Source organism: Aphidius gifuensis, linkage group LG3 (assembly GCF_014905175.1).
Source record: "Aphidius gifuensis isolate YNYX2018 linkage group LG3, ASM1490517v1, whole genome shotgun sequence".
NCBI lineage: Eukaryota > Metazoa > Arthropoda > Insecta > Hymenoptera > Braconidae > Aphidius > Aphidius gifuensis.
The window spans coordinates 23,361,217-23,377,169 of NC_057790.1; the positions used below are offsets into that span (position 1 = coordinate 23,361,217).

Here is a 15,953-nt window from a genome sequence, read left to right on the forward strand (position 1 = left end):
GATGATAGTCAAAAAATAAAAATGAAAAAAAAAAAAAAAAACTAAATATTAATGATAATAATTCGCGTGGACGTAGTAGCCAAGTAAATCTTCTTTCTCCATAATTTTTTTCCATTAAAAATATGATATTTTTCCTCAATTATTCCATCTAATTTTTATCTAATATATATTTTTTTTTTTGTTTGATAATAAACTCGGCATATTTTTACATGTAATTTTATACTGAATTAATAAAAATAAAAAAAAGCAATGATTTAAAAAATAATTTTGTAACGGGCTATTGTACATTTTTTTATGCACTGAATATTGTCCTAACAAATTCAAAAAATAAAAATAAAAAGAAACATTTGTATGGCAAAAAAAAAAAAAAAGAAATAAAACGATATTATACCTAAATGAATTTTAAACATTTTTTTAAAAAAGGTTAATCACTAGACCCATGTTATTTTTAATGCAATGATGTGAAATTTTACAAACAGGTAGCTCTATTAATTCTGAATACAAAGGTATAATTTTTGGCTCTTATGAAGATTTCAACCTTTTTTTTTTTTAAACGAAAAAACAATAAAAAAGTCTTGAAAAAATTACATATTCTACAAATCGAGCTACGTATAGTAGAAACCATTAGAATTTAGAAACACAAAAAAAAAAAAAATATAATCTTTCTTATTTGTTGACAATTTTATAAATTAGAAAATTGTTGACAGTCAGTCAGTATACATGTATATGTATCCATAGAGGTAAATATGCACCTGCATGGCACCGGTTCAGGACTAGGTTCCAACCAAGGTGATTAGAGGTCTCTATATACATGTCCTTTGGCTCCTTTGGTTTCTAATCTACTTGGGTAACTCTACCTTGCATTCTACTCTATGTCCTTATAGCAATTTATCAGCATATGTTACAACCTGTTACTTGTTACCTGAACCACGAGGCACGACCACACCAACCTGAGCTTCTAAAATGGTAAAAACGTGTATATATATATATTTTTTTTTTTTTTTAATAACAAGTAGATATAATAAATTTATTTTCATAAATTAAGATACCTTGAATTTATATAGTTGTATTAATGATAAACTTATGTATATTTAATGAAGGCTGAAAATTTAATAAATCAAATGGAAGCATCATCAAGTGCTGAAGATGTTAAACGACAAAGAGTATTGTTATTCGAACAATTTGCAAGAAAAGTTGAATTATCAATTCCAAAAGTAGATAATATTCTTATCAAAATTATTTCGTCTATAAATGACATAAGGCCAATGAATATGGAATTGCTGAAAACGGAAAAATTTTTTGAGGTATGGGTTTGTCTGATGTCTCGACGTATGACAGAGGAAAATTCATTAATATTTGAAGACGGGACTTGTTTTACAAGACAACAACTTGAACTCATCTATGGAGTAAGTTTTATCCAATGACACTATTATTTTTTCGTCACATTGATAAATACATGTAAGAAATTTGCTTGTTTGGTGATTAACATTTTTATAATTACTACATGTCAAGTAGTATTTTTATTAAGGAACAAGTCAAACAATTAGAAAATATATCCAAAGAAATATCAATGATTTTATCAATTCATATTATTTTTAACACATTTATTGATATTTTTTTAATTAAATATTTTGTGTTATTTATTTACTTTTTTTTTTATATATCGTTTGGGAGTTTGAATTATTTTTCAATCATTACTTTTAATACTTAAAATTATTCACGAGAAATGAAAAAAAAAATCAACTACCATAATACCTCCCTGGTAGAAATAATCTTTCCAGATTTTCTCTGGATTTCTCCGGATTTCCTACGCAATTGAGACTTCCGGAGATATTAATCCAGAGTTTTTTCGGATTTTCTCCGGATTTTTTAGAAGAAAATTCCTTTTTTATTTTTCGTATGCAAACTTTTATTTCTGTTTTTTTTTATTGATTTTTCCATTTTTTTTTTATGGTTTTTTCAAGCTAAAATTTCGGGAAAATTCCGGAGATAATGTGAAAATAGTCTGGAGATCACTCCGTAAATATCTCCGGAAGTCTCAATTACATAGAAATCCGGAGAAATCCGGAGAAATACAAACTTCAGTTATTATTAATAAATTACGATATTAATTGAACTTTTTTTTTTCATTCACAGATCGATTTTGTTAATGCATTTGTATCATTTATATTGTCATTACAAACATTTTCCCCGACTGAATTGAAATTATTTACTACTGTTGCTGTATTGAGCCGAACATACTCTGATAATATAATACTCGGTAAATTTCATTTTTTTGATAATGACAGAGCTGTAGAAAAATTTAAAGATTTTTGTGCGGATTTTTTCGATTTTGACATTTCAAAAAAATTGTTGAGACTACGGGAACTTGATGAACAACGCAATAATGAAATGGATTGGTTTAGGAGAAATTATTGGCTTGAATTGGATATTTCGAGACAAATTGCTGAGCGGTTGAATATTCCAGTCCTTATTACCATGGTAAATAATTTTCTTTTTATTATAATAATTAATTCTATTTTCTTTTTTTTTTTAGGAATAGATAAATTTATTCTCTCAAACTAATATTACTAGAATTTATATCTATATATTAATGATAAATGTATTTATGTTGAACAAAGCCTAAAAGTTCAGCGAATCTCATGGGAGCCACATCGATTGCTGAATTTGTGGAAATGGAAAAAATTTATTATTGGAAGCAATGGGCAGGGACCATTGCATTTTATACTCAGACACAGATTAGCTTTGCACATGCTTGTCTTGAATCATTAACAAAAAAAGATCAAGCATGTCTTCTTAAACACGGTTTGATTGAGATATGCTTTTCTACGCTATCACCTTACATCACTAGGAATGCAATCGTAATACGTCGAGCAGGTTTTTTAATAAAACATCTTGAACTTATTTATGGAGTAAGTATATTTGATGATTTTTTTTTTTATATTAATAAACAGATCTAAAAAGTTTGCTTGTTTGTTGATTAAGATTTTTATAAATACTGTGACAATTTAATATTTTTTTTTTTTTTTTGTCGCAACATGTAAATAATTTTCTCAATGCATATATAAGATTTAGCTAATGAAATTTCATTGCTTTAAATTTATCTCGAGAATTAAAGAAAAAATTTAATATTTCGTAGTCATATAGTAGTAATAATAATCTCAATCAACAAGCGAACTTTATCTACTGGTGTTGATAAAATATAATTATAGTATATAATGATGGTAATTTAATTTTTTTTATTTACAGCCTGATTTTGTTGATGTATTCGTAGAAACTTTATTGTCATTGCAAGCATGTCAACTATCTACAGTTGAAATGAAATTATTTAATGAAATTGTTTTATTGAACCAAAGACCTGGTTTAGTCGACGTTGAAGCTGTACAAAGGTTACAAGATCGTGCTATTGAAAAGTTGTCAGCAGAAAGATTAAAAAATCAAAAAAATACAAATGATGTTGATATTCCAACTCTTGATATTCCACAAATGTTATCAGAATTACAATCGCTTTCTTCACTACACTTGAATTCTCTTGATTGGTTGAAAGAAAATTCAAGTAAAATAAATCTTTCGGTCTTTCTTTGTGAACTATTCGACATTCCAAATTTTATATTTAAAATCTTATATTAGTTACAAAAATATATAATTGAAGATGACAAATAAATAATTATACTTTTTCATTTTACTTGGAGCAACCTCTTGTTTTCTAAATATACACAGAATACAAACTACAAATAAAATAAGGAAAAATCAAATAATGTAAATTTTTATTGTTTTTATTATTATTTTGTAAAAAATTATTCATTATTTTATAAAACTATAATTTTATTTTAATAAAAGTGATGGTATAATTATATAAATTTAAGTTTTTACTTTGAGTATACTTAGTGCTTGGTGTTTGTTTTTGTTGGTGGTGTTGTTTTTGGGCAAACGTGAATTTTCTGTATATTTTCTTTTTTTCAAATAATAATATTTGAATCGCAAAAGGCACGACTACATAAAAATGACGGAGAATGTTGGCGAAAAGTCTGAAAAGGACGGAGAAACGTTTCCACCAGTTGACTGGTTCACATAATTTATCAACTTAATTTTTGTTGCATCATATGCAATATGCATAATCAGTAGAAAATAATACAATCTCAAAGGTGAATTTTTAGTTCTATCATTAGCAAAAAATAAATAAAAAATTTAAAATATTTATAGGTATACCTATATACTTATATATCTCGCGCTACCTATATACTGTATCTTAGCTTCGTTTTCATATTTTATTATCATGCTCGGATATCAATATCTGCTCAGCTGGATATAATATCCACATTGTTTTCATCAGAATTATTGCTCAACAATTAATTTTAATTATTAAAAAATATAGGTATTCATATTTTAAATTATTTAATAATTAAAATTATTTTTTGAGTAATAAATATTAGGAAAACAAGTATATACAAATATATTATATAAATTGTGAAAAACAATTATTAAACATTTAAATTTTTTTTTTTTTTTTTTTATTAACAAAATGTATAATAAATGTACAAAAAAATATACAGCCTGGGTACCATTAAACATTTCAATTTTCCCTCTCAAACAGTACCGCCACCTAGAACAAGCCAAAAAAAAAATGGCAGCCAGCAATGTTTTTTTTTTTTTTTTTTTTATATCACCGGCCAAATGTATGTAATTTATAGCAACTATAAACTGGACAAATTAAATCCCTTCTCTCTTTGCTTACTATGTACTTATTAATAATAGAATTTTCGTGTGCAACATTAACAGTTATAAATTTATAAATTTTTTTCTAAACAATTATCTACAATAATTAAATAATCTATTTAGAAAAACAAACACATCAAAAAAAATTTCATTATCATCCAAGTGTTTGTTTACTTATTTTATAATCATCATAGTGTGTTTATAACCTCAAATATATATATTTTTTTTTTGTTATTAGTGAATTTTTGTGTCAATTTTTATTATATAATTATTAATTAGTGTTATCTAGTGATGCACAATTGTTTAATAAAATATATAAATTGTAAATAATAAAAGTGTAAGTGGTCAATAGTTGAATTAATAGTTTTTTGATTTATAATAATCAGCTGTCATCAACAATACAGTGTAAACAAATTGATATTATTGTTATTGTTAGTGTAATAATAAGTTTGATATCTAATCAATTTGTTTATTTATTTTTTCGTTTTTTAGTAGATAAAATTAAATAATTGTGGAATGTCTGTCCAAAAAAATATAAAAATGGGACATGATGTAGAAATGGCACTTCCTCTGCATCTTCAAAGACTAGAAAGAAGCTTGAATATTTATCCATTTTTGACAAGAAAGGAATTATTCAAAGACCATGTTAGGCAAGTATTTATTTTTGGTAATTAACAATTATAATTGATGGAATTAATTGTGTTTTATTATTTTTTATAGTGATGATAAAAAATCAATGTCTTCAGAGCTATCTGGTGATGATGATAATTATTCAAATAGTGGTCTCAACGAGAGAGAAGGTATATTTTATTATAAATATATTATTGATGAGTTTTATTAATTTATTTATTAATTTTTTAGAAGCAAGAATAAGCAAGCTGAGATTGTATAATATGGAAAATATTGGTGATGAAAGAGCTTGGTTACAAGATGTATTGTTAAGTGATTCATCAGATAGTCAGTCTGGTACAGACAATGATGAGCCAATAACTGAAGAAGATTTTCAAGATATGTTAAAATTTCATATACTTAGAAAAAAATATCAGGGTAAATTTTATCAAAAACCAGACAATATACAGTATCAATATTACAGCTCTGGATTATTGTCAAATATTGATAGATTTCCAGATCATCAAAAGCTAATTGTTGGCAATAAAAAAAAGAAAGATAAAAAAATAGTTAAAATAAAAAAAGAAAAAATAATAAAACCTCGTAAACCACCAAATAAAAATAAAGATAAAGATAAAGGCAATGATGGTGATGATGATGATGATAATGATGATAATAATGGTGATGGTTATGATTATGGTGATGGTTGTGGTAATGATAATTTAAATAAAAATGAATGGAATAAAATAATTCCAAAAGAAGAAGAATTTGATGATAGTGAATTGGATATTATGATGAAAAATCAATCACGTGCAAGAGGTAAAAAAAAACATACAACAAAAAGTCCAGAAATGATGGCATTAAGAAGACGTAAAATATGGATTATGATGTCAAAAAAAGAACTTGGTAAAATACAAAGATCTAAAACAAATAATCATAAAGAAATGCTAATAAGTTGTAAAAAAGTTGCTCAAAATTGTATGAAATATTGGCGTCAAAAAGCAATGCATTCACAAAAAAATATGAAAGAAACAGTATGGCGTGCTAAAAGATTAACACGTGAAATGCAAACATATTGGAAACGTTATGATCGTGTTGAACGTGAAACACGTAGACGTCTTGAAAAAGAAGCTGAAGAACAACGTAAAATGGATGTTGAATTAATTGAAGTTAAACGTCAACAAAGAAAATTAAATTTTTTAATAACACAAACTGAACTTTATGCACATTTTATGTCAAAAAAATTAGGTAAATCATCACCAGAAGAACAATTACGAATACTAAGTCAACTTGATGAAGAAAAAATACCACGTTTAGCTGACATTGATGATTATGATAGTGAAATAATGAAACAAAAAGCTAAAAAAAATGCAATTGAAGCATTTGATCATGATAGATCAAGAACAAGACAATTTGATACTTCAGCATCAGCAGCAACATCATCAGCAAATAAAGAACTTTGTTTAAATAATACACCAGATAATCTTGAACATCCACAACCATCAATATTCATGGGTAATTTAAAAGGTTATCAATTAAAAGGAATGAATTGGTTGGCAAATTTATATGACCAAGGTATAAGTGGTATTCTTGCTGATGAAATGGGTCTTGGTAAAACAGTACAATCAATAGCATTTTTATGTCATGTTGCTGAACGTTATTCTGTTTGGGGACCATTTTTAATAATATCACCAGCATCAACACTTCATAATTGGCAACAAGAAATGGCTAGATTTGTACCACCATTTAAAGTTGTACCATATTGGGGTAATCCACAAGAACGTAAAATATTACGTCAATTTTGGGATACAAAAGATTTACATACAAAAGATGCATCATTTCATGTTGTTATAACAAGTTATCAACTTGTTATAACTGATTATAAATATTTTAATAGAATTAAATGGCAATATATGATATTAGATGAAGCACAAGCAATTAAAAGTACAAGTAGCATGAGATGGAAACTTTTATTAGGTTTTAGTTGTCGTAATCGTTTATTATTAAGTGGTACACCAATACAAAATAGTATGGCTGAATTATGGGCATTATTACATTTTATAATGCCAACATTATTTGATTCACATGATGAATTTAATGAATGGTTTTCAAAAGACATTGAAAGTCATGCTGAAAATAAAACTGGTATTGATGAAAAACATTTATCAAGATTACACATGATATTAAAACCATTTATGTTAAGAAGAATTAAAAAAGATGTTGAAAATGAATTATCAGATAAAATTGAAATAATGGTTTATTGTCCATTAACTAGAAGACAAAAATTATTATATTCAGCATTAAAACAAAAAATAAGAATTGAAGATTTATTACATTATACTGTTGGTGGTGGTGGTAGTAGTAATGGTGGTAATGATTCAACAATGAATGATAAAAATTTTACCTCAAATTTAATGAATCTAGTCATGCAATTTAGAAAAGTATGTAATCATCCAGAATTATTTGAACGACGTGATGCTAAATCACCATATTTTATGATTACTAAAAATTATAATATGCCATCACTTTTATATAATGATGGTATTATTGATCATTCAATACCATCAAAAAAACATTTATTATATAATAAATTAAGTATATTTACAACACAACATATTCATCATTCATTATTTAATAATAATAATAATAATAATAATGATAATAATATTTTTTCATTTTCTCGTCTTATTGGATTATCACCAAGTGAATTAAATTATTTACATGTTTCTGGTATATTATATATTATTTGTCATGCAACAATATTTAAACGTAAAATTATAAAAAAACGTTATTGGGATGATTGGTGGATTGATGAAGATATACAATTGCCAAATAATATGATGCTAATTGTTGATGCTAAAAATAATAATTTATTAGAAAATAATATTGATTTAATTTTTACAAAAAGAATTTTTTGTGGTGAGCCTGTTTATACACATACTGATCATGTTATTCATACAATGCCTGAAACAATGACACATAGAATACTAAGAAGTAGTAAAATTGCTGGTAATATACCAATTAAATTAACAAGAGGACAAGTTACTGATATTAATGCTGATATTGATGATGATATTAAATTAATATTATTACCTGAACATCAGCATCGTTCTAGACCAAGTGAAATTAGAAGTTGTCAAGTTACATCAATGCCTTCATTTATTTGTGATAATTATCCCAAGGTAAATATTTCTTATCGTCATTTAATTTACTTGCTTGTGTTTTTAATAATAATTTTATTATGATAAAAAAAAAAAAATACAATTACATATAAAAATTGCAAGAAAAAAATAGTAAATTATTATTATCACTTTGGTCTATTTCCTTTAATTTCAAACGGTTGGCTGGTTACTTCCTTGGTATTTTTAACTTTCCAACAAATTCCATACTTTTAATTTATTATTTAAATAAAATAAATCCATGAATTTTTGTTAATTTATCATTTATTAATTTTAGATTCAAGCATCTCCAAGAAAATTGTATGTCAGTGATAGCAGTGCAGCTTGTGCCTGGAAAAGACATGAAGAATGTGGTGGACCATTTGGTAAAAAAATTATTAAACTTGGATGTGAATATGCATTATTATCAACACCTGATTTTGAGCCATCAATTGCTGTTGATAATTTACGAAGTGCAACAATGTTTTCACATGAAACAGTTGGTGGTTTATCAGCATGTACACCTGTTAATGGCTGGTCAAATATTATTGTTCCAGGTATATTATATTTTTTAAAAATTATAAAACAATAATAAACAATAGAAAAATTATAATTATAATATAATTTCATGATTTTTAATTTAATTTTTTAGATAAACAAACTCTTGTTACTGATGCAGGAAAATTATCAGTTTTAGATAATTTATTAAAACGTTTAAAGGAACAAGGTCATCGAGTTTTAATTTATTCTCAAATGACTAAAATGATTGATTTACTTGAGGTAAAACAATTAATATTATTTGCTATGTTGTTGATGTTGTTTTTTGTCATGTTTAAATTTAATTTTAATATATATTTATTTATTTATTTCGTAGGAGTACATGTATCACCGGAAACACACTTTTATGCGCCTCGATGGTTCATCAAAAATCTCCGATCGTCGGGATATGGTTGCAGATTTTCAAAAGCGGTGAGTATTAAATAACCATTGTTTTAAACAATTATTATATTATCAAACAATTTATAATTCGATATACTTAATATACATGTATATGTTGTTTTTTTTCTTTTATTATTTAATAATAAGAAAAGAGTTATCCAATTTCATTTTAATTTTACATTATATATTACTTTAATTTATTTTTTTATTTATTTATTATTTTCAATCAATTGTTAAATATATATTGCCATGATAATGCAAATTTTCATATTAGTGAACGGTCAGATATCGATCAGGCTTGAGTTTCGCCGCTCAAGTTCGGTTTAGCATGACGTTTTTATTTTTTATTTATTATTTTCTTTATTTTTACTGTGTTGTCAGCGAAGCGTAACTGATGCACCGAATCCCTAATTGGCGAAACGTAACTGCACCTCGAAAAACTTTCCGACTTTTAGTCCAAGCTATCAAGACATCGTTTTATATATTTTTTTTTAAATTAAAAAGTAATACATAATATTATTTTTTTCTTCTTCAAAAATAATTATGAGTAAACAATAATGCAAAAATGTAAAATAATTATACCCCAAATCTTTCAAGACAATCGCTTAAAAAGAAAGAAAAAAAAAAAAAAACTTCCCCAAGATAGAAAACTAATAAGTGCACGAATGTTGTATTTAAATTAATTTACATAATAAATTTATTCTTGGGTCATTGCACGAAATAATTTTAATCCATATAATAATAATTATTTAATATTATTTAATACTTGAATAATTTATTTATCATTTTTTTTTTTTTAGAGCGGATATATTTGTCTTTCTTTTGAGTACAAGAGCTGGTGGTTTGGGAATAAATTTGACTGCTGCTGATACTGTAAGTATTTTTAAATATTAATTATATATTTTTTATTTTGTAATTAATATTTAATTATTAACAGCCAAAATCTGAAATGATGATAATACATAATTGAAATGATTTCAAGTAATAAATAAATTTATATTTTTAACTTTCGACTACCAAAATAAAATTAATGGAATGACTTATCATCATCAATCAGTTTTGAAATATTAACGGATATACGGCAAATAAAATTGTATTGTTTTAAAATGGGTGTGTGATGTATGTGTTTTATGCATAAACCAAGCGAAACATTGACTCTTCCCTAAATATATTTTCGATTTTATATTAAAATAATAAAAAATTTTCAAGTCACGGATAAGTTGCGACAATTGCATATTCAAATTTAACGATTTAACAAATTTTTAATATTTATTTTCCTGGTTAACTTTCATATTTCGATCGATGATATTAATTTACATAAATATTATTATTAAAAATTATTATTTATCATTTAAATATTTTCATGATAAAAATAAAATAACAGGTGGTTTATTTCAACGAATAACTTGTTGATGAATTTTATATTTAAAAAATAATATTCTTTTTTTTATGAAAAAAGAAAATAGTCTAATTTATGTAGATAGAAACAAAAAAAAAAAGGGTACTACTATTCGTTAAATAATAATTCGTATGTTGTAAATCAATAATTAAGATTGAATTTTATTTTTACAGGTAATTTTTTATGACAGTGATTGGAATCCAACAGTGGATCAACAAGCTATGGACAGAGCACATAGATTAGGTCAAACTAAACAGGTGACTGTTTATCGTTTAATTTGCAAAGGTACTATTGAAGAAAGAATATTACAAAGGGCACGTGAAAAAAGTGAGGTGTGTATAAAAAAAAAATATAGAAATATTATTTTATTTCACATTATTATTATTAAAAAATTTAAAAAGTTTATCAACTAAATAATTTAATAAAATTATTATTTACATGTTAAATTATTTCCAGATTCAAAGAATGGTAATAAGTGGTGGTAATTTTAAACCAGACACATTGAAACCAAAAGAAGTTGTGTCATTACTTCTAGATGATGAAGAAATTGAAGCAAAATGTAAGTGAAATTATAAATAAAAAAAATTTAATGATGTCGAATTCCAGTAGCATTGTAATTTAAACTCATTATTTATGGTAATTTAAAAATAACCAATAATAAAAAAAAAAATAAATTAAGTAACGAATTGTGATGGTCTTTTTGGTAAATTAATATTTCATGTTTTTTTTTTTTCATTTCTTTTTTATTTATCATCATTATTATCATGTGTTTTTTTTTTTTTTATTTAATATTGTTTTTATTTTTTTATATCTTCATGTGTTGTGTATGTATATTTTAGACAGTCAACGAAGCGAAGAAAGAAAGCAAGACACAACTCTGGAGGATGTAACTCACATTGATTGTACTACAATTCCTCAACATCACAAGGAAAAGGACCGGAAAAGGAAGTTAACCGTACATCCGGTCAAGGTAAAAATTTTTGCCCTTTAACTTAAATTACTCCAAATACATAATATTCCCTTAACTTTCTATTTTCTTATTATTAATTTACAAAAAAAAATTAAATATGATTTTTAAAAAAATTTAAATTATCTCACTTAATAAATACACAGTATGATTAAATGAATTAAAAAAAAAAATTTATTCAACAGATTAATAATAATAAAAGACCATGTACAGAGGATATTATTAAAATTGAAAATCAAAATGATCTATTGACAATTCAATCAGACAATGAATTTCAAAATACATCATCACAATTATTATTAAATGAAGAAATAATAATTGATAATGATGATATTATACTTGATGATAATTTAATATTAAAATCAGAAGATGAAACAAGTAATGAAGGACTTGTTGTTGATGTTGATGGACCAATTGGTATTAATATTAATCAACAAAATCGTCAATCAACAAGTGTTAATGATAGATCAAAAGTAACAAAACTTGGTCATCATTTTAGTTTTGGTGTTGGTAGTGGTGTACGTATACGACCAACAATACGTGGTACCAGTAAACGTGGTAGACCTCGTGGATCACGTCGTGGTGGACAAGTTAGTGGTAAAGGACGAGGTGGATTTTTACCTGGTCAAATTGGTACAACACCACAATCACCTGGTGGTTCGTGTCATTCACCTCCTTCTTCATCTTCATCGACTGATCAGATTGCTCAGCAAGGTAATATTAAATAAATACAAAAAATATATATATACACCTTACATATCTTTGCATTTTTTTTTTTTTAAATTTAATTTTTCTTAATCTAAATATTCAGAAGCTGTCTTTTAAAATAAATTTAAAAAAATATTTTCATATTGAGCACCTGCGATATTCACGACATTCGCTCAACGTGGATGACGATGCTTTTTTTTTTTTCTTCTTTCTATTTCATTATAGTTTTATTTTTATTTATTTTTTTTTTTACTGATCGGCTCGTGCTAGTGTTAATTCGGATCATCGCTCATGAATGCGCCTGAAATGATGAGGAAAAAATAAGAGAAAAAAAAAAAGGGGAATAAAAAAATAAATAAAAAATGAACGATAAAGCTTGTCATTCTTCAAAGAATAACCGAGAGAGAAGCTGTGACCCGATTACTCGTTTGACATTTTCAAGATCGATATAGTTTTGTCTTTTTTTATTTTCATATTATTTTATATTAATAATAATAATTATTATTTCTATTTACCCTACAGTTTATAATACTTAATCTTTTAGTTTATTTTTAAAACATTTATCTGTCAGTTAATTTTTTTTTTTATTTTTTTAAGTTTATGGAATGAGAGAAATTTTTTACTCCCTTTAAAAACACAGAGCACTTGGTATGATTCTCATGGGGCTTTGTGATTTTGGGGGTTGGATATTAAATTTAACAGTATGTAGTATGTACGTGCCCCTTTAGGTATGCTTAGTTCAACTTGCTAAGTTGTAATTCCCCCTTGGCACGTATATTCAATGTTTTTTTTTTTTTTTTATTTCAAGCAAAAACCCTTGTATGAAAATTCCCTTGCGAGCACATGTGCAAGCACAAGTGCTTCAAACAGTTGTGACGACTCCCTTGACACTTTTTTCTACAATCTTTTTTCTATAGATTATTTTGTGGCTAAAATTTTTAACCACACACTCGTTTATTTTTTTTATTTCTTTCTTATACTTTCTCAATCCCTTATCACCCTATTTTCACTACCCTATTTTCCTGGTTTTTTTTTTTCTTCTTACACTTAACAACCCTACTTTAGATTTTGCAAATGGTTTGAATGTTTTTTTTTTTTTTTTCTTTTTTATCTTTACAATATGACTCACTAATCTTTCATGATCCCCTAAATTTTTTTTAGCAAGTATTTTTTATTCACAATGCTGAGTCTATAAAATGAATAAACGACTTTATACTCAAGGGTATTAAATGTTTTTTTTTTTCTTTTTAATTATTTTTATTTCATCTGAAGGTTTTTGTTGTTGTTGTTGCTGCTGTTGCTTTTTTTAAAACTTTTTTTTTTTGTGTTTTTCTTACTCAATCTCCGGTAGACCTGAATTAATAATATTTTTTTAAAATTTAAAATTAACCTTGTGATAAAATACATTGCTTTGATATTTTAAATTATTATCCCGCATCATTGTATAACACCGGAACCAATATAATTTCATTTTTTTCGAAATATAACTATTGAAATATTTATTGAGGTTAAATAAAATATATTGAGTATATTTAATTTAAAAATTGTCGTGCGAATAAAATATTGTTAATACATTTTTAAAACAAAATGTTTGTGTATTTGGTCGACATGGTTTTTTTTCGAGAGAAAGACAGGGGGCCTTTGATCCCGTTCAGGCGTGAGTCGATAATAGCAGGTGCATTTATATTTTGTGATGGTGGCAGCTGCGATCTCGTTGCTCTCTTGGATAAATTTTTTGGTACTCGTCGTCACTGATGTTGTCGTGAGCCAACTCTTTTTTTGATTAAAAAAAAAAAACACCTTACCCATATACATATTTTTTTATTTTTTATATTATTTCCAACTCAAAGAACATGCTCAACTAACATAAGAGAAGCCATTGAAAATATACAAAATATACAAAAATTAAAAAACAATACAAGTCATGAAAAATAAAATAATATCTTCATTTTGTTTTTAATAATTATTATTTTAATTTTAACAATGGTATTCAAATTACAAATTCGATCAATTTACAAGCTTTACTTTACATCAATTGATACATTTATAAATTGAAGGAAAAAAAAAATATAAAAATATTTACTTTCACTTGAAATAATTAATATATTTAAATGATAAATTATTATGATAATATAAAATTGGGGTTTCAGGTTTACAAGGAATAGTAGGTCTTGAAGGTGATTGTTTAAGTACAGTAAATACAAGTAATACAAGTGGTCAAATAACACCTGTACGTTGTACAACAACTGGAGTACGTCGTGGTCCAGGTAGACCAAGATTACGTCCAGCTGGTCCTGGTAATCAAGGACAACGTACACCAACAAATAATTATAATAAACGTGTACAAAAATCATTACCAGTACCACTTAGATCAAATCAATTATCAAATCCAACATCAAATACATTATCACCAAATCCAAGTTCAATAAATATATCACCAGTATTATTAACAAATGTACAAAAACAATCAACATCTGTTAGTAATTTGGATTTACGACCATTTGGTTTTTATACTCAACAACAACAGCAACAACAACAACAACAATTACAACAAGTGCCGAAACAAGATGACAAGTTTATTAATCCAAAGTAATATTTAAAAAATTAACAAATTAATTTAAGATTATAAATAAGTGTTTATATTTAATTTTAAAAAAAACAAAAATAACTAATTGTGCTAGTGGTAAATTTATACACAATAAAATTGTAATAGTTATTATTAATTTAATGTTATTGACATAATATGGAGTTTGAATAATCAAAAGGGATATTTATTTATTTTCATTATATTATTATTTTTTTTTTTTTTATTAAATCCCTTTTAATTATTCTATTATTGACGCTAATAATTCACATTTTTTGTTTGTTTTTTTTTTCATAATTTTTTTAAACTAAACATAAAAAAAAAATAATCTAGTTTTAGATATATTTATTGAGATGAATAAATTGATGATTATAATATTATTTTATTTGATGATGTGTTAATCGTGATTTGATTAATTGAAAAGTAAGTGTTGTTATGAAAAGCAACAATTTTTCTCATTATTATTATTTTACCTTGGGCCATATTGAATGGCAGCTGGTTGCCTCGTTGTCGCGTCTTGATTCTACCACAATATAATTCTATATATTATTTTTTTCAGCTTTACTATATTAAGCTACAAAATTAAAAAATTTTTATTTTTAATATTTAAGAAAATTTATATTAATCTTCTTTTTTTTTTTTCTTTTTGTTAATTTCAATTGTGTATTACACAAATGAACGTGTTTTTGTTTTTTTTTTATTCTTTATATTATCAAAAAAAAAATAAAATAAAATACTCACGAATGCTCCATACGTGCAGTCAGCGTCAGATGTAACGAGATGAAAGATGAGATATTAACGCAGGCAAGTTACAAAAGCAGGTGCGAGACACCGTGTGTCGAATGTCAAAAAGAATGTTAGGAATACATATTA

General features: G+C 25.4%; 2 protein-coding genes across 5 annotated transcripts; both read left to right on the plus strand.

Moving 5' to 3' along the window:
• The first annotated feature begins 384 nt into the window (after positions 1 to 384).
• On the plus strand, positions 385 to 3,690 carry LOC122853027. Of its 2 annotated transcripts, XM_044153223.1 has the most exons (5): positions 385 to 966; positions 1,101 to 1,406; positions 2,137 to 2,481; positions 2,622 to 2,912; positions 3,250 to 3,690. In XM_044153223.1, the coding sequence occupies exons 1-5, from the start codon at positions 964 to 966 to the stop codon at positions 3,628 to 3,630; spliced, it is 1,326 nt and encodes a 441-aa protein (XP_044009158.1). In that variant the 5' UTR covers positions 385 to 963; the 3' UTR covers positions 3,631 to 3,690. The 2 variants fall into 2 exon arrangements, with proteins under 2 accessions (XP_044009158.1, XP_044009157.1); XM_044153222.1 differs by lacking the exon at positions 385 to 966 and having other exon boundaries at positions 1,032 to 1,406.
• Positions 3,691 to 5,005: 1,315 nt separating this feature from the next.
• Positions 5,006 to 15,463, plus strand: LOC122853026 (chromatin-remodeling ATPase INO80-like). Of its 3 annotated transcripts, XM_044153220.1 has the most exons (14): positions 5,086 to 5,121; positions 5,209 to 5,366; positions 5,437 to 5,516; positions 5,578 to 8,507; positions 8,782 to 9,040; positions 9,136 to 9,263; positions 9,358 to 9,452; positions 10,223 to 10,295; positions 10,995 to 11,153; positions 11,278 to 11,380; positions 11,661 to 11,791; positions 11,974 to 12,205; positions 12,288 to 12,502; positions 14,647 to 14,778. In XM_044153220.1, exons 2-14 carry the CDS (start codon positions 5,233 to 5,235, stop codon positions 14,659 to 14,661), a joined length of 4,554 nt encoding a protein of 1,517 aa, XP_044009155.1. In that variant the 5' UTR covers positions 5,086 to 5,121; positions 5,209 to 5,232; the 3' UTR covers positions 14,662 to 14,778. The 3 variants fall into 3 exon arrangements, with proteins under 3 accessions (XP_044009154.1, XP_044009155.1, XP_044009153.1); XM_044153219.1 differs by lacking the exon at positions 5,086 to 5,121 and adding an exon at positions 5,006 to 5,053 and having other exon boundaries at positions 11,974 to 12,502; positions 14,647 to 15,329; XM_044153218.1 differs by having other exon boundaries at positions 11,974 to 12,502; positions 14,647 to 15,463.
• Positions 15,464 to 15,953: the final 490 nt, after the last annotated feature.

Bases quoted from the DNA above. Each gene is read 5' to 3' on its own strand.
- LOC122853027 (XM_044153222.1), top strand. From the start codon at position 1,095: ATGAAGGCTGAAAATTTAATAAATCAAATGGAAGCATCATCAAGTGCT. The intron at 1,407-2,136 runs GTAAGTTTTATC...TTTCATTCACAG, and splicing joins AACTTGAACTCATCTATGGA to ATCGATTTTGTTAATGCATT. The intron at 2,913-3,249 runs GTAAGTATATTT...TTTTATTTACAG, and splicing joins ATCTTGAACTTATTTATGGA to CCTGATTTTGTTGATGTATT.
- LOC122853026 (XM_044153219.1), top strand. From the start codon at position 5,233: ATGTCTGTCCAAAAAAATATAAAAATGGGACATGATGTAGAAATGGCA. The intron at 9,264-9,357 runs GTAAAACAATTA...TTTATTTCGTAG, and splicing joins AAATGATTGATTTACTTGAG to GAGTACATGTATCACCGGAA. The intron at 11,381-11,660 runs GTAAGTGAAATT...TGTATATTTTAG, and splicing joins TGAAGAAATTGAAGCAAAAT to ACAGTCAACGAAGCGAAGAA.